Source organism: Nerophis ophidion, linkage group LG01 (genome assembly GCF_033978795.1).
Source record: "Nerophis ophidion isolate RoL-2023_Sa linkage group LG01, RoL_Noph_v1.0, whole genome shotgun sequence".
NCBI lineage: Eukaryota > Metazoa > Chordata > Actinopteri > Syngnathiformes > Syngnathidae > Nerophis > Nerophis ophidion.
In genome coordinates this window covers 3,522,056-3,539,959 of record NC_084611.1, presented here as the reverse complement: position 1 = coordinate 3,539,959, position 17,904 = coordinate 3,522,056, and the positions used below count along the sequence as shown (strand labels likewise).

The 17,904-nt window shown below is 47.6% G+C and overlaps 1 protein-coding gene across 5 annotated transcripts in view; it reads left to right on the top strand.

Annotated features, from left to right (window-relative positions):
• The window catches only part of LOC133549033 (merlin-like), a 186,314-nt gene that overhangs the window by 42,891 nt on the left and 125,519 nt on the right, over positions 1-17,904 (top strand). For 2 of the 5 annotated variants that reach the window (XM_061894149.1, XM_061894140.1), the window contains 5 exons: positions 728-850; positions 928-1,145; positions 2,754-2,856; positions 6,983-7,071; positions 9,290-9,449. In XM_061894149.1, coding sequence (XP_061750133.1) covers positions 728-850; positions 928-1,145; positions 2,754-2,856; positions 6,983-7,071; positions 9,290-9,449 — 693 coding nt within the window. The remainder of the gene's footprint in view (positions 1-727; positions 851-927; positions 1,146-2,753; positions 2,857-6,982; positions 7,072-9,289; positions 9,450-17,904) is intronic. The other 3 variants (XM_061894114.1, XM_061894106.1, XM_061894132.1) reach the window with 2 other exon arrangements.

The following is a 17,904-nucleotide window of genomic DNA, read 5'->3' as shown; positions in this document are numbered from 1 at the left end:
GATCGTCTGACGTGAAGCTGATTTTTTTAATTAAAAAAATAATTTTTAATAATTTATCATAACGTTATTTATGTAATAAACAATATTTTGGAAATAATTTATAATTGAAAATACTTTTTAAAATAAGTTATGTAATAAACAATATTTTTGAAATAATTTATAATAGAAAATAATTATAAAATGATTTATGCAATAAAACATTTTTGAAAATACTTTATAATAGAAAATATTTTAAAACACATTTTTTGAAGAAAAAAATAATTTTAAATAATTTATCATAGGAAATTATTTTCAAAAGTTATTTATGTAATAAACAATATTTTGGAAATAATTTATAATTGAAAATACTTTTTAAAATAAGTTATGTAATAAACAATATTTTTGAAAATACTTTAAATATAAAAATATTTTTAAACATAATTTATGTAATAAAAAAACTATATTGAAAATCATTTGTAATAGAAAATAATTAAAAAAATAATTTAAGTATTAAAGAAATTCATACCACCATTTGATTTACAATTCTAGCAAATTCTACATTTAATAAGATAATTGCAATAAAACATTTTCCACATCTATAAATTATCCTCAAAGTGTCGGATCTGAGACCAAAAATCCGGATCAGGATGAGAGTGTAGAAATGTTGATGAAGTGAACAAATAAAGTGATAAAAAATGTAGAGGCAGGTTGGATGGTCCCGTCACTCTTTGGACCGTGTGTGGTCCAGGTGGAGAGGCGGCGGCTGCAGCAGGAGAAGCAACTGCGGGAGGAGGCGGAGCGAGCCCGTGACGATCTGGAGAGGAGACTGATGCAGCTGCAGGACCAGGCTCACACCGCCAACCAGGCCTTGGTAGTTTGCACTCATCTTCACGCGCTAACTCCTACTTGTCGCCACGTAAAGTCTGTCCTCCCTCCTCTTTGGTCCAGCTGCGTTCGGAGCAGACGGCCGACCTGCTGGCCGAGAAGGCGCAGGTAGCAGAGGAGGAGGCCAAGCTGCTGGCCCAGAAGGCGGCCGAGGCCGAGACGGAGACGCAGCGTGTCAAGGTGACGGCCATGCGGGGCCAGGAGGAGCGCCGCCTCATGGAGCAGAAGATGCTGGAGGCCGAGATGCTGGCCCTCAAGATGGCCGAGGAGTCGGAAAGGAGGTGGGAACAGGTGCAGGGGAACTGGAGGTTAAGAGTCGGAAAAGAGGTGGGGACAGGTGCAGGGGAACTGGGGGTAAGGAGTCGGAAAGGAGGTGGGGACAGGTGCAGGGGCACTGGGGATAAAGAGTCGGAAAGGAGTCGGAAAGGAGGTTGGGACAGCTGCAGGGTCACTGGGGGTTAAGAGTCGGAAAGGAGGTGGGGACAGGTGCAGGGGAACTGGGGGTAAGGAGTCGGAAAGGAGGTGGGGGCAGATGCAGGGTCACTGGGTATTAAGAGTCGGAAAGGAGGTGGGGACAGGTGCAGGAAAACTGGGGGTTAGGAGTCAGAAAAAAGGTAGGGACAGGTGCAGGGGCACTGGGGGTTAAGAGTCGGAAAGGAGGTGGGGACAGGTGCAGGGGCACTTGGAGTTAGGAGTCGGAAAGGAGGTGGGGGCAGGTGCAGGGGCATTGGGGGTTGAGAGTCGGAAAGGAGGTGGGGGCAGGTGCAGGGACACTGGGGTTTAGGATTCAGAAAGAAGGTAAGGACAGGTGCAGGGGAACTGGGGGTTAAGAGTCGGAAAGGAGGTGGGAACAGGTGCAGGGGCACTGGGGGTTAGGAGTGAGAAAGAAGGTAGAGACAGGTGCAGGGGCACTGGGCGTTAGGAGTCAGAAAGAAGGTAGGGACAGGTGCAGGGTCACTGGGGGGTTAGAGTTGGAAAGGAGGTTGGGACAGGTGCAGGGTCACTGGGGGTTAAGAGTCGGAAAGGAGGTTGGGACAGGTGCAGGGTCACTGGGGGTTAAGAGTCGGAAAGTAGGTGGGAACAGGTGCAGGGGCACTGGGGGTTAGGATTGAGAAAGAAGGTAGAGACAGGTGCAGGGGCACTGGGCGTTAGGAGTCAGAAAGAAGGTAGGGACAGGTGCAGGGTCACTGGGGGGTTAAGAGTCGGAAAGGAGGTGGGAACAGGTGCAGGGGCACTGGGGGTAAGAGTTGTAAAGGAGGTTGGGACAGGTGCAGGGTCACTGGGGGTTAAGAGTCGGAAAGTAGGTGGGAACAGGTGCAGGGGCACTGGGGGTTAGTAGTGAGAAAGAAGGTAGAGACAGGTGCAGGGGCACTGAGGGTTAAGAGTCGGAAAGGAGGTGGGAACAGGTGCAGGGGCACAGGGGGTTAAGAGTCGGCAAGGAGGTGGGAACAGGTGCATGGGCACAGGGGGTTAGGAGTCAGAAAGAAGGTAGGGACAGGTGCAGGGTCACTGGGGGTTAGGAGTGAGAAAGAAGGTAGGGACAGGTGCAGGGGCACTGGGGGTTAGGAGTCGGAAAGGAGGTGGGGACAGTTGCAGGGGCAGTGGGGGTTAAGAGTCGGAAACGAGGTGGGGACAGGTGCAGGGGAACTGGGGGTAAGGAGTCGGAAAGGAGGTGGGGGCAGGTGCAGAGTCACTGGGGGTTAAAAGTTTGAAAGGAGGTAATAGAAATACATACACATTTTTACTCAAAATGTAAAAATGTGCATGTCCATTTACACATACAAAAATAATGCAAATACACGCCTGTCCATTCATTTACACACAATGTAAATACATGTATGTCTACATACGAAGATAATGCAAATACAGGTTTGTCCATTCACATACAGGGCCCAGGAGGCGGAGCAGCTGAAGCAGGACCTGCTGGAGGCCAGGGAGGCGGAGCACAGGGCCAAGCACACACTCCTGGAGCTGACCAGCAGAGTCTACACGGTAACACACAAATATGACAAAGGCAAAAACTCTTTTTGCAAGACCCGGACAGTAGGGCAGCAAGAGGTTTCTTAACAACTAAAACAACAACAAACAGTAGCACTTAAAATGACTTGCAACTTAAGCATGCTTGGCTTTTACAGTGTGTTACTTTATATGTTGTATTACTGGAAATGGAAAAACGGTACCACACTTTTGTTTTTGACGATAAACCTTTGCGGAACTTGCAGCGTTTTACTCTAAAACCTGTTATTTTGTTGTTTTTGCCGTGTGTTACTGTAAATGGAAAATCGGTACCATACTTGCTATTTTTTTACAGTAAAGTTATTGCGACTGAACTTGCAGCTTTTTACCGTAAAACCTTCGGTTGTTGTTTTTATGAAATATTACTGTAAAAGGAAAAATTATACCACACTTTTGATATTTTTACAGTAAAGTTATTGTGACTGAACTTGCAACTTTTTATCATAAAATCTACAGTTGTTGTTTTTATGATATATTACTGTAAATGAAAAAAACGTACCACACTTTTGTTTTTTACAATAAAACTTTGCGGAACTTGCGACTTTTTACTGTAAAATCTATGTTTTTATGTTGTATTACTGTAAATGGAAAAAGGATTCCACATTTTGGGTTTTTTTTACAGTAAACTTCTTGCAGCTGAACTTGCACCTTTTTACTGTAAAATCTACGGAAAAAAGGTACCACACTTTTGTTTTTTACGATAAAACTTTGCGCAACTTGTGACTTTTTACTGTAAAATCTAAGTTTTTTTTGTTTTTATGGTGTATTACTGTAAATGGAAAAAGGATGCCACATTTTGTTTATTTACAGTAAACTTCTTGCAGCTGAACTTGCAGCTTTTTACTGTAAAATCTGCGGTCGTTGTTTTTACGATATATTACTGTAAATGGAAAAAAGGTACCACACTTTTGTTTTTACAATAAAACTTTGCAGAACTTGCGACTTTTTACTGTAAAATCTAAGTTTTTTTTGTTTTTATGGTGTATTACTGTAAATGGAAAAAGGATGCCACATTTAGTTTTTTTACAGTAAACTTCTTGCTGCTGAACTTGCAGCTTTTTACTGTAAAATCTACGGTTGTTGTTTTTACGATATATTACAGTAAAAGGAAAAATGATACCACACTTTTGATATTTTTACAGTAAAGTTATTGCGACTGAAATTGCAACTTTTTACCATAAAATCTACAGTTGTTGTTTTTATGATATATTACTGTAAATGGAAAAAAGGTACCACACTTTTGTTTTTTACGATAAAACTTTGCGGAACTTGCGACTTTTTACTGTAAAATCTCGTTGTTTTTTTTTGTTTTTATGGTGTATTACTGTAAATGGAAAAAGGATGCCATATTTTGTTTTTTTACGGTAAAGTTATTGCGACTGAACTTGCAGCTTTTTACCGTAAAATCTACGGTGGTTGTTTTTACGATATATTATTGTGAAAGGAAAAATGATACCACACTTGATATTTTTACGGTAAAGTTCTTGCGACTGAACTTGCAACTTTTTACCGTAAAACCTTCGGTTGTTGTTTTTACGATATATTACTGTAAAAGGAAAAATGATACCACACTTTTGATATTTTTACAGTAAAGTTCTTGCGACTGAACTTGCAACTTTTTAGCGTAAAATTTACAGTTGTTGTTTTTATGATATATTACTGTAAATGGAAAAAAGGTACCACACTTGTTTTTTACGATAAAACTTTGCGGAACTTGCTACTTTTTGTTGTAAAATCTAAGTTTTTTTTGTTTTTATGGTGTATTACTGTAAATGGAAAAAGGATGCCACATTTTGTTTTTTTTACAGTAAACTTCTTGCAGCTGAACTTGCAGCTTTTTACTGTAAAATCTACGGTTGTTGTTTTTACAATATATTACAGTAAAAGGAAAAATGATACCACACTGGATATTTTTACAGTAAAGTTCTTGCGACTGAACTTGCAACTTTTTAGCAAAAAATCTACTGTTGTTGTTTTTATGGTATATTACTGTAAATTGAAAAACAATACCACACTTTTGTTTTTTTCGATAAAAGTTTGCGACTGAACTTGCAAGTTTTTACTGTAAAATCTATTGCTTTGTTGTTTTCAAAGTGTATTACTGTAAATGGAAAAAGGATGCCACATTTTGTTTTTTTACGGTAAAGTTATTGCAGCTGAACTTGCAGCTTTTTACTGTAAAATCTACGGTTGTTGTTTTTACGATAGATTACAGTAAAAGGAAAAATGATGCCACACTTGATATTTTTACGGTAAAGTTATTGCGACTGAACTTGCAGCTTTTTACCGTAAAACTTCCGGTTGTTGTTTTTACGATATATTACAGTAAAAGGGAAAATGATACCACACTTTTGATATTTTTATGGTAAAGTTCTTGCGACTGAAATTGCAACTTTTTACCATAAAATCTACAGTTGTTGTTTTTATGATATATTACTGTAAATGAAAAAAAGGTACCACACTTTTGTTTTTTACGATAAAACTTTGCGGAACTTGCGACTTTTTACTGTAAAATCTTTGTTTTTATGTTGTATTACTGTAAATGGAAAAAGGATTCCACATTTTTTTTTTTTTTACAGTAAACTTCTTGCAGCTGAACTTGCAGCTTTTTACTGTAAAATCTACGGAAAAAAGGTACCACACTTTTGTTTTTTACGATAAAACTTTGCGCAACTTGTGACTTTTTACTGTAAAATCTAAGTTTTTTTTGTTTTTATGGTGTATTACTGTAAATGGAAAAAGGATGCCACATTTTGTTTATTTACAGTAAACTTCTTGCAGCTGAACTTGCAGCTTTTTACTGTAAAATCTGCGGTCGTTGTTTTTACGATATATTACTGTAAATGGAAAAAAGGTACCACACTTTTGTTTTTTACGATAAAACTTTGCGCAACTTGTGACTTTTTACTGTAAAATCTAAGTTTTTTTTGTTTTTATGGTGTATTACTGTAAACGGAAAAAGGATGCCACATTTTGTTTTTTTACAGTAAACTTCTTGCTGCTGAACTTGCAGCTTTTTACTGTAAAATCTACGGTTGTTGTTTTTACGATATATTACTGTAAATGGAAAAATGATACCACACTTGATATTTTTACAGTAAAGTTATTGCGACTGAAATTGCAACTTTTTACCATAAAATCTACAATTGTTGTTTTTATGATATATTACTGTAAATGGAAAAAAGGTACCACACTTTTGTTTTTTACGATAAAACTTTGCGGAACTTGCGACTTTTTACTGTAAAATCTCGTTGTTTTTTTTTGTTTTTATGGTGTATTACTGTAAATGGAAAAAGGATGCCATATTTTGTTTTTTTACGGTAAAGTTATTGCGACTGAACTTGCAGCTTTTTACTGTAAAATCTACGGTTGTTGTTTTTACGATATATTACAGTAAAAGGAAAAATTATGCCACACTTGATATTTTTACGGTAAAGTTCATGCGACTGAACTTGCAGCTTTTTACTGTAAAATCTACGGTTGTTGTTTTTACGATATATTACAGTAAAAGGAAAAATGATACCACACTTTTGTTTTTTCCGATAAAACTTTGCGACTGAACTTGCAAGTTTTTACTGTAAAATCTATTGCTTTGTTGTTTTCAAAGTGTATTACTGTAAATGGAAAAAGGATGCCATATTTTTTTTTTTACAGTAAACTTCTTGCAACTGAACTTGCAGTTTTTTACTGTAAATTCTACAGTTGTTGTTTTTACGATATATTACTGTAAAAGGAAAAATTATACCACACTTTTGATATTTTTACGGTAAAGTTATTGCGACTGAACTTGAAGCTTTTTACCAGTAAAATTTAGTGTTTTTGTTTTTATAGCGTATTACTGTAAATGGAAAAACGGTACCACAATTAGTTTTTTTACGGTAAACTTCTTGCCCGCTGAACTTGCAACTTTTTACTGTAAAATCTACTGCTTTGCTGTTGTCAAAGTGTATTACTGTAAATGGAAAAACAGTACCACACTTTGGATTTTTTCCAGGTAAAGTTATTGCGACTGAACTTGCAGTTTTTTACTGTAAAATCCACAGTTGTTATTTTTACGGTGTATTACTGTAAATGTAAAAACGGTACATATTTTGTGTTGCAGTACCCAGCGCCGCCAGCAGGGGAGCATCTCAGCTCGGACTTCAAAGACACGGACATGAAGCGACTCTCCATGGAGATCGAGAAGGAGAAGTGAGTCTTAAATGTTCTTAAACGCCCTGGTGATTGACAGTTGTGGTTGCCGTGGTTACGCATCCCCCCCCTCCCTCCAGACACACACACACACACCAGGTTGTCCATTCACATACTAACGTGCAAAGATGCTTGCATGTGTGCATTCACACACACGCCTCAATACTCTATATGAATGCCTCTCCATTCACACACAAATGTAAGTCTGTCCATTCACATACACACCTGTTTGTCCATTTACATACACACCTGTTTGTCCATTTACATACACACACACGCGCACACAAACAAATCATCTTAACAAAAGTCTGACATGCGTAATGTCAAGTTAAGATAAGTTAAGTTAATGGTGGTGCTGCCCCCAGGGTGGAGTACGTGGAGAAGAGCAGGCACCTGCAGGGGTTAAGATAAGTTAAGTTAAAGGTGGTGCTGCCCCCAGGGTGGAGTAGGTGGAGAAGAGCAGGCACCTGCAGGAGTTAAGATAAGTTAAGTTAAAGGTGGTGCTGCCCCCAGGGTGGAGTACGTGGAGAAGAGCAGGCACCTGCAGGAGTTAAGATAAGTTAAGTTGATGGTGGTGCTGCCCCCAGGGTGGAGTAGGTGGAGAAGAGCAGGCACCTGCAGGAGTTAAGATAAGTTAAGTTGATGGTGCTGCTGCCCCCAGGGTGGAGTAGGTGGAGAAGAGCAGGCACCTGCAAGAGTTAAGATAAGTTAAGTTAATGGTGGTGCTGCCCCCCAGGGTGGAGTAGGTGGAGAAGAGCAGGCACCTGCAGGAGTTAAGATAAGTTAAGTTAAAGGTGGTGCTGCCCCCAGGGTGGAGTACGTGGAGAAGAGCAGGCACCTGCAGGAGTTAAGATAAGTTAAGTTGATGGTGGTGCTGCCCCCAGGGTGGAGTAGGTGGAGAAGAGCAGGCACCTGCAGGAGTTAAGATAAGTTAAGTTGATGGTGGTGCTGCCCCCAGGGTGTAGTAGGTGGAGAAGAGCAGGCACCTGCAGGAGTTAAGATAAGTTAAGTTGATGGTGCTGCTGCCCCCAGGGTGGAGTAGGTGGAGAAGAGCAGGCACCTGCAAGAGTTAAGATAAGTTAAGTTAATGGTGGTGCTGCCCCCCAGGGTGGAGTAGGTGGAGAAGAGCAGGCACCTGCAGGAGTTAAGATAAGTTAAGTTAAAGGTGGTGCTGCCCCCAGGGTGGAGTACGTGGAGAAGAGCAGGCACCTGCAGGAGTTAAGATAAGTTAAGTTGATGGTGGTGCTGCCCCCAGGGTGGAGTAGGTGGAGAAGAGCAGGCACCTGCAGGAGTTAAGATAAGTTAAGTTGATGGTGGTGCTGCCCCCAGGGTGGAGTAGGTGGAGAAGAGCAGGCACCTGCAGGAGTTAAGATAAGTTAAGTTGATGGTGGTGCTGCCCCCAGGGTGGAGTAGGTGGAGAAGAGCAGGCACCTGCAGGAGTTAAGATAAGTTAAGTTGATGGTGGTGCTGCCCCCAGGGTGGAGTAGGTGGAGAAGAGCAGGCACCTGCAGGAGTTAAGATAAGTTAAGTTGATGGTGGTGCTGCCCCCAGGGTGGAGTACGTGGAGAAGAGCAGGCACCTGCAGGAGTTAAGATAAGTTAAGTTAATGGTGGTGCTGCCCCCAGGGTGGAGTAGGTGGAGAAGAGCAGGCACCTGCAGGAGTTAAGATAAGTTAAGTTAATGGTGGTGCTGCCCCCAGGGTGGAGTACGTGGAGAAGAGCAGGCACCTGCAGGAGTTAAGATAAGTTAAGTTAATGGTGGTGCTGCCCCCAGGGTGGAGTACGTGGAGAAGAGCAGGCACCTGCAGGAGTTAAGATAAGTTAAGTTAATGGTGGTGCTGCCCCCAGGGTGGAGTACGTGGAGAAGAGCAGGCACCTGCAGGAGTTAAGATAAGTTAAGTTAATGGTGGTGCTTCCCCCAGGGTGGAGTACGTGGAGAAGAGCAGGCACCTGCAGGAGTTAAGATAAGTTAAGTTAAAGGTGGTGCTGCCCCCCAGGGTGGAGTACGTGGAGAAGAGCAGGCACCTGCAGGAGTTAAGATAAGTTAAGTTAAAGGTGGTGCTGCCCCCAGGGTGGAGTACGTGGAGAAGAGCAGGCACCTGCAGGAGTTAAGATAAGTTAAGTTAATGGTGGTGCTGCCCCCAGGGTGGAGTACGTGGAGAAGAGCAGGCACCTGCAGGAGTTAAGATAAGTTAAGTTAATGGTGGTGCTTCCCCCAGGGTGGAGTACGTGGAGAAGAGCAGGCACCTGCAGGAGCAGCTCAACCAGCTGAAGACGGAGATCGAGAGCCTGAAGCTGAAGGAGTGCCAGACGCCCCTGGACTTCCTCCAGGAGCAGAACCTTGAGCAAGGCAGCAGCAAGCGCAGCAACTTCAAGAAGGTAAACACTGAGGATCAGACCGGAGGTTGGGTCTTGGGCGCAGTTGGGAGTTCCAACAGGAAAATGACCTTAAACACACCTCAAAAGTGGTAAAGGAATGGCTAAATTAGGCTAGAACAGGGGTAGGGAACCTATGGTTCTAGAGCCAGATGTGGCTCTAGAGCATTCTCATGCATTTTTAATCCATCCATCCGTTTCCTACCGCACCCGTTCAAGAATTTGCGTTAATGGTAAGAAGTTATTTATTTATTCTTGGTTAGAGTAGGGCTTGCCCTCCTGGGGGTTTGTCAGACCACCAAGGACCAACATGAGAGCCTGTTTCAGGGTTACAATATTGTTTTATTTTTCAATAATTGTATTTTTCTCTTTCCTTTTCGCTCGCGCTCTGGCTCTGGCCCCGACCCCGTCTCTCCTGCTGGCTGCTGCTTATAAACAGAGCGACAGGTGATTAGATAACAAGGCCCAGCTGGGCCATCTACGCACCTGTCGCTGATTTCGAGGCAACACCCCAGTTCGCTGCAGGCCCGCGGGCCACGCCCCCTCCACAGTTAGCCCGAGAATAACAATGTTATTACAAAGAATGTTGGTCTTACTTAAAAATGTACGCGTTAAGTTTTGTTCGGTGTAAAAAAACAACATATGGCTCTTACGGAAATACATTTTAAAGTGAATTATATTTATATAGCGCTTTTCTCTAGTGACTCAAAGCGCTTTTACATAGTGAAACCCAATATCTAAGTTACATTTAAAGCAGTGTGGGTGGCACTGGGAGCAGGTGGGTAAAGTGTCTTGCCCAAGGACACAACGGCAGTGACTAGGATGGCGGAAGCAGGGATCGAACCTGCAACCCTCAAGTTGCTGGCACGGCCACTCTACCAACCGAGCTATACCGCCCCACGATAACATTTGGGCTTTTTGGCTCTCTCAGCCAAAAAAGGATCCCGACCCCTGGGTTAGAATGAAGGTTTTAGAATGGCCTTCCCAAAGTCCTGGACAATGCTGAAGAAACAAGTCTTAAAAGCAACACATTTAGCTGAACTGCAGCAGTTTTGTGGTGAAAAATGTAAACAGAAGCTTGTGGATGGCTAGCAAAAGCGCCTTCTTGCAGGTAAACTTTTTGTTTTGTTTTTTTTGTTTGAAGTCTCTCTCTTGTCCCTTGAGTACTGAAGGAAACGGAACTTAAATGTGGTCCGGTCCGGTGGCCATGGATGAGGTGCTGGCTGTCCTGAGTCGGGACCCAGGATGGACCGCTCGTCCGAAGTTGGGACCCAGGATGGACCGCTCGTCCGAAGTTGGGACCCAGGATGGACCGCTCATCCGAAGTTGGGACCCAGGATGGACCGCTCGTCCAGAGTCGGGACCCAGGATGGACCGCTCGTCCGAAGTTGGGACCCAGGATGGACCGCTCGTCCGAAGTTGGGACCCAGGATGGACCGCTCGTCCAGAGCCGGGACCCAGGATGGACCGCTCGTCCGAAGTTGGGACCCAGGATGGACCGCTCGTCCGAAGTTGGGACCCAGGATGGACCGCTCGTCCAGAGCCGGGACCCAGGATGGACCGCTCGTCCGAAGTTGGGACCCAGGATGGACCGCTCGTCCGAAGTTGGGACCCAGGATGGACCGCTCGTCCAGAGCCGGGACCCAGGATGGACCGCTCGTCCGAAGTTGGGACCCAGGATGGACCGCTCGTCCAGAGCCGGGACCCAGGATGGACCGCTCGTCCGAAGTTGGGACCCAGGATGGACCGCTCGTCCGAAGTTGGGACCCAGGATGGACCGCTCGTCCAGAGCCGGGACCCAGGATGGACCGCTCGTCCGAAGTTGGGACCCAGGATGGACCGCTCGTCCAGAGCCGGGACCCAGGATGGACCGCTCGTCCGAAGTTGGGACCCAGGATGGACTGCTCGTCCGAAGTTGGGACCCAGGATGGACCGCTCGTCCAGAGCCGGGACCCAGGATGGACCGCTCGTCCGAAGTTGGGACCCAGGATGGACCGCTCGTCCGAAGTTGGGACCCAGGATGGACCGCTCGTCCAGAGTCGGGACCCAGGATGGACCGCTCGTCCGAAGTCGGGACCCAGGATGGACCGCTCGTCCAGAGCCGGGACCCAGGATGGACCGCTCGTCCGAAGTTGGGACCCAGGATGGACCGCTCGTCCAGAGCCGGGACCCAGGATGGACCGCTCGTCCGAAGTTGGGACCCAGGATGGACCGCTCGTCCGAAGTTGGGACCCAGGATGGACCGCTCGTCCGAAGTTGGGACCCAGGATGGACCGCTCGTCCATAGCCGGGACCCAGGATGGACCGCTCGTCCGAAGTTGGGACCCAGGATGGACCGCTCGTCCAGAGCCGGGACCCAGGATGGACCGCTCGTCCGAAGTTGGGACCCAGGATGGACCGCTCGTCCAGAGCCGGGACCCAGGATGGACCGCTCGTCCGAAGTTGGGACCCAGGATGGACCGCTCGTCCAGAGCCGGGACCCAGGATGGACCGCTCGTCCGAAGTTGGGACCCAGGATGGACCGCTCGTCCGAAGTTGGGACCCAGGATGGACCGCTCGTCCAGAGCCGGGACCCAGGATGGACCGCTCGTCCGAAGTTGGGACCCAGGATGGACCGCTCGTCCGAAGTTGGGACCCAGGATGGACCGCTCGTCCAGAGCCGGGACCCAGGATGGACCGCTCGTCCGAAGTTGGGACCCAGGATGGACCGCTCGTCCGAAGTTGGGACCCAGGATGGACCGCTCGTCCAGAGCCAGGACCCAGGATGGACCGCTCGTCCGAAGTTGGGACCCAGGATGGACCGCTCGTCCGAAGTTGGGACCCAGGATGGACCGCTTGTCCGAAGTTGGGACCCAGGATGGACCGCTCGTCCAGAGCCGGGACCCAGGATGGACCGCTCGTCCGAAGTTGGGACCCAGGATGGACCGCTCGTCCAGAGCCAGGACCCAGGATGGACCGCTCGTCCGAAGTTGGGACCCAGGATGGACTGCTCGTCCGAAGTTGGGACCCAGGATGGACCGCTCGTCCAGAGCCGGGACCCAGGATGGACCGCTCGTCCGAAGTTGGGACCCAGGATGGACCGCTCGTCCAGAGCCGGGACCCAGGATGGACCGCTCGTCCGAAGTTGGGACCCAGGATGGACTGCTCGTCCGAAGTTGGGACCCAGGATGGACCGCTCGTCCAGAGCCGGGACCCAGGATGGACCGCTCGTCCAGAGCCGGCACCCAGGATGGACCGCTCGTCCGAAGTTGGGACCCAGGATGGACCGCTCGTCCGAAGTTGGGACCCAGGATGGACCGCTCGTCCGAAGTTGGGACCCAGGATGGACCGCTCGTCCAGAGCCGGGACCCAGGATGGACCGCTCGTCCGAAGTTGGGACCCAGGATGGACCGCTCGTCCGAAGTTGGGACCCAGGATGGACCGCTCGTCCAGAGCCGGGACCCAGGATGGACCGCTCGTCCGAAGTTGGGACCCAGGATGGACCGCTCGTCCGAAGTTGGGACCCAGGATGGACCGCTCGTCCAGAGCCGGGACCCAGGATGGACCGCTCGTCCGAAGTTGGGACCCAGGATGGACCGCTCGTCCAGAGCCGGGACCCAGGATGGACCGCTCGTCCGAAGTTGGGACCCAGGATGGACCGCTCGTCCGAAGTTGGGACCCAGGATGGACCGCTCGTCCGAAGTTGGGACCCAGGATGGACCGCTCGTCCGAAGTTGGGACCCAGGATGGACCGCTCGTCCGAAGTTGGGACCCAGGATGGACCGCTCGTCCGAAGTTGGGACCCAGGATGGACCGCTCGTCCAGAGCCGGGACCCAGGATGGACCGCTCGTCCGAAGTTGGGACCCAGGATGGACCGCTCGTCCGAAGTTGGGACCCAGGATGGACCGCTCGTCCAGAGCCGGGACCCAGGATGGACCGCTCGTCCGAAGTTGGGACCCAGGATGGACCGCTCGTCCAGAGCCGGGACCCAGGATGGACCGCTCGTCCGAAGTTGGGACCCAGGATGGACCGCTCGTCCAGAGTCGGGACCCAGGATGGACCGCTCGTCCGAAGTTGGGACCCAGGATGGACTGCTCGTCCGAAGTTGGGACCCAGGATGGACTGCTCGTCCGAAGTTGGGACCCAGGATGGACCGCTCGTCCAGAGCCGGGACCCAGGATGGACCGCTCGTCCGAAGTTGGGACCCAGGATGGACCGCTCGTCCGAAGTTGGGACCCAGGATGGACCGCTCGTCCAGAGCCGGGACCCAGGATGGACCGCTCGTCCGAAGTTGGGACCCAGGATGGACTGCTCGTCCGAAGTTGGGACCCAGGATGGACCGCTCGTCCAGAGCCGGGACCCAGGATGGACCGCTCGTCCGTAGTTGGGACCCAGGATGGACCGCTCGTCCGAAGTTGGGACCCAGGATGGACCGCTCGTCCAGAGCCGGGACCCAGGATGGACCGCTCGTCCGAAGTTGGGACCCAGGATGGACCGCTCGTCCAGAGCCGGGGCCCAGGATGTACCGCTCGTCCGAAGTTGGGACCCAGGATGGACTGCTCGTCCGAAGTTGGGACCCAGGATGGACCGCTCGTCCAGAGCCGGGACCCAGGATGGACCGCTCGTCCGAAGTTGGGACCCAGGATGGACCGCTCGTCCGAAGTTGGGACCCAGGATGGACTGCTCGCCTGTGTATCAGCTGGGACAGCTCTGCACTGCTGATCCGCCACTGCTTGGGATGGTTTCCTGCTGGCTCCACTGTGGACGAGACTCTCTCTACTGTGTTGGATCCACTTTGGACTGGACTCTCACGGTTGTGTTGGATCCTCTATGGATTGAACTTGCACAGTATCATGTTAGACCCACTCGACATCCTTTGGTCCCCTAGAGGGGTCGGGGGGGTTGCCCACATATGCGGTCCTCTCCAAGGTTTCTCATAGTCAGCATTGTCACCAACGTTCCACTGGGTGTGAGTTTTCCTTCCCCTATGTGGGCTCTTCCTAGGATGTCGTGGTTTGTGCAGCCCTTTGAGACACTAGTGATTTAGGGCTATATAAATAATCATTGATTGATTGATGGAGGGGCAGAGTGTTCCAGAGTAAAGAAGTTGGGACCCCCTCCACCCAAGTTTCTAAGGGGGGAGGGGTCGTAAACAGCCGTCACCTTTGCTTACAGGAGAGTTCAGAAAAAGGTTGTAAAACAGTTCAAAGAAGCGGTGCCTGAAGGGGGTCCTGCTTCCTCTCCGCTTTGTAGTCCTTGGGTCAAAACAGATCAATGTTTTGCTCCTGCTGGGAAGAAACTTACAATCCGCTGCACCCTGTAGTGCGAACAATACCGTATTTTTGTCATTTGTGGAAGACTTGCAAAGCAACCCATGATAGCCTCAGTTGTCCAAGTCTGCTTCCGACCGGCTCTGACAAGTCTGTCAGTCATCAGGCGGCGACCTGTCAATCATTCTGCGGCAAACTGACAAGACTTGCAATCCGTCCAAAAGTGATCCGTCTCTGCCGGTGGTGACAATAGTCTTCATTTTCCTTCTTGGACAATCCATCAGGAAGAACTGTCTTGGGACTTCTTTGTTAGCGGGAAGGGTTCTTGATCCCAGGTTGATCCCAGATATCGCAGAAAGAAGAACTACGGGATAATGTGGTCTTTCATCTGCAACTTAGAACTGAGACGTGGTATCAACCAGTCCAGCACAGAGAAAGACTTAACCATGTCTTGGGTGAGAAGATCCAGACCTGTAAGTTGTGGATCACCCATATTCCCTCTCAGAGTCCCATGTCAGTCCCAAGTACTGATCCACACCATGTCAGTCCCAAGTATTGATCCACACCATGTCAGTCCCAAGTATTGATCCACATCATGTCAGTCCCAAGTACTGATCCACACCATGTCAGTCCCAAGTACTGATCCACACCATGTCAGTCCCAAGTACTGATCCACACCATGTCAGTCCCAAGTACTGATCCACACCATGTCAGTCCCAAGTACTGATCCACACCATGTCAGTCCCAAGTATTGATCCACACCATGTCAGTCCCAAGTACTGATCCACACCATGTCAGTCCCAAGTATTGATCCACACCATGTCAGTCCCTAGTACTGATCCACACCATGTCAGTCCCTAGTACTGATCCACACCATGTCAGTCCCAAGTACTGATCCACACCATGTCAGTCCCAAGTACTGATCCACACCATGTCAGTCCCAAGTATTGATCCACACCATGTCAGTCCCTAGTACTGATCCACACCATGTCAGTCCCAAGTACTGATCCACACCATGTCAGTCCCAAGTACTGATCCACACCATGTCAGTCCCAAGTACTGATCCACACCATGTCAGTCCCAAGTATTGATCCACACCATGTCAGTCCCAAGTACTGATCCACACCATGTCAGTCCCAAGTACTGATCCACACCATGTCAGTCCCAAGTACTGATCCACACCATGTCAGTCCCATGTACTGATCCACACCATGTCAGTCCCAAGTACTGATCCACACCATGTCAGTCCCAAGTATTGATCCACACCATGTCAGTCCCAAGTACCGATCCACATCATGGCAGTCCCAAGTACTGATCCACACCATGTCAGTCCCAAGTATTGATCCACACCATGTCAGTCCCAAGTACTGATCCACACCATGTCAGTCCCAAGTACTGATCCACACCATGTCAGTCCCAAGTACCGATCCACATCATGTCAGTCCCAAGTACTGATCAAGACCATGTCAGTCCCAAGTACTGATCCACACCATGTCAGTCCCAAGTATTGATCCACACCATGTCAGTCCCAAGTACTGATCCACACCATGTCAGTCCCAAGTATTGATCCACACCATGTCAGTCCCAAGTACTGATCCACACCATGTCAGTCCCAAGTACTGATCCACACCATGTCAGTCCCAAGTACTGATCCACACCATGTCAGTCCCAAGTACTGATCCACACCATGTTAGTCCCAAGTACCGATCCACATCATGGCAGTCCCAAGTACTGATCCACACCATGTCAGTCCCAAGTATTGATCCACACCATGTCAGTCCCAAGTACTGATCCACACCATGTCAGTCCCAAGTACTGATCCACACCATGTCAGTCCCAAGTACCGATCCACATCATGTCAGTCCCAAGTACTGATCAAGACCATGTCAGTCCCAAGTACTGATCCACACCATGTCAGTCCCAAGTATTGATCCACACCATGTCAGTCCCAATTATTGATCCACATCATGTCAGTCCCAAGTACTGATCCACACCATGTCAGTCCCAAGTACTGATCCACACCATGTCAGTCCCAAGTACTGATCCACACCATTAGTAACTCATTAATTCCCACCTTGTCACACCCCGGCCCTCACCACAGTCACTATTTAAGGATCTCACTGTCTGTCCTTCGGTCTGGGAACTTTGCCTTCATGCCTGCATTGCATTGCCTGCCTGTGCTGCTCACTCTCCAGTGCTGCTCACTCCCCAGTGCTGCTCACTCTCCAGTGCTGCTCACTCTCCAGTGCTGCTCACTCTCCAGTGCTGCTCACTCTCCAGTGCTGCTCACTCTCCACGCCCACCATCACCTGCCACGCACTTTGCTATTCTTGCCTCATCTTTTCTTTTAGTTGTTAATAGTCATGTCATCCTGCTGTTTTTGTTCATAGTTCATTCATGCCATCGTGCAAGTGTTTTTGTTTCCTGTTTGTATTTTTGTAAGTTTTCTACCTCCTTGTGAGCGCCCTTAGTTTGCTTATTTTTGTATTTAGTGTATAAATAAATAATCATGTACCTGAATTCACGCCTGGCTCGTCCCGTATTACCTCCGCGTCGAAGGAGCAAAATGAATCCACGTCACAGTCCTGACACTCTCGACCTTACTCACTTTCTACCTTACTCACTTACTACCGTACTCACTTTCTACATTACTCACTTACTACCTTACTCACTTTCTACCTTACTCACTTTCTACATTACTCACTTTCTACATTACTCACTTACTACCGTACTCACTTTCTACCTTACTCACGTTCTACATTACTCACTTACTACCGTACTCACTTTCTACATTACTCACTTACTACCTTACTCACTTTCTACATTACTCACTTTCTACATTACTCACTTACTACCTTACTCACTTACTACCGTACTCACTTTCTACACTACTCACTTTCTACGTTACTCACTTTCTACCTTACTCACTTTCTACATTACTCACTTACCACCTTACTCACTTACTACGTCACTCACTTTCTATATTACTCACTCTCTACCTTACACACTTTCTACATTACTCCCTTACTACATTACTCACTTTCTACCTTACTTTCTGTTACTCACTTTCTGCGTTACTCACTTTCTATATTACTCACTTTCTACCTTACTCCCTTTCTACATTACTCACTTTTTACATTACTCACTTTTTACATTACTCACTTTCTACATTACTCACTTTCTACATTACTCACTTACTACGTCACTC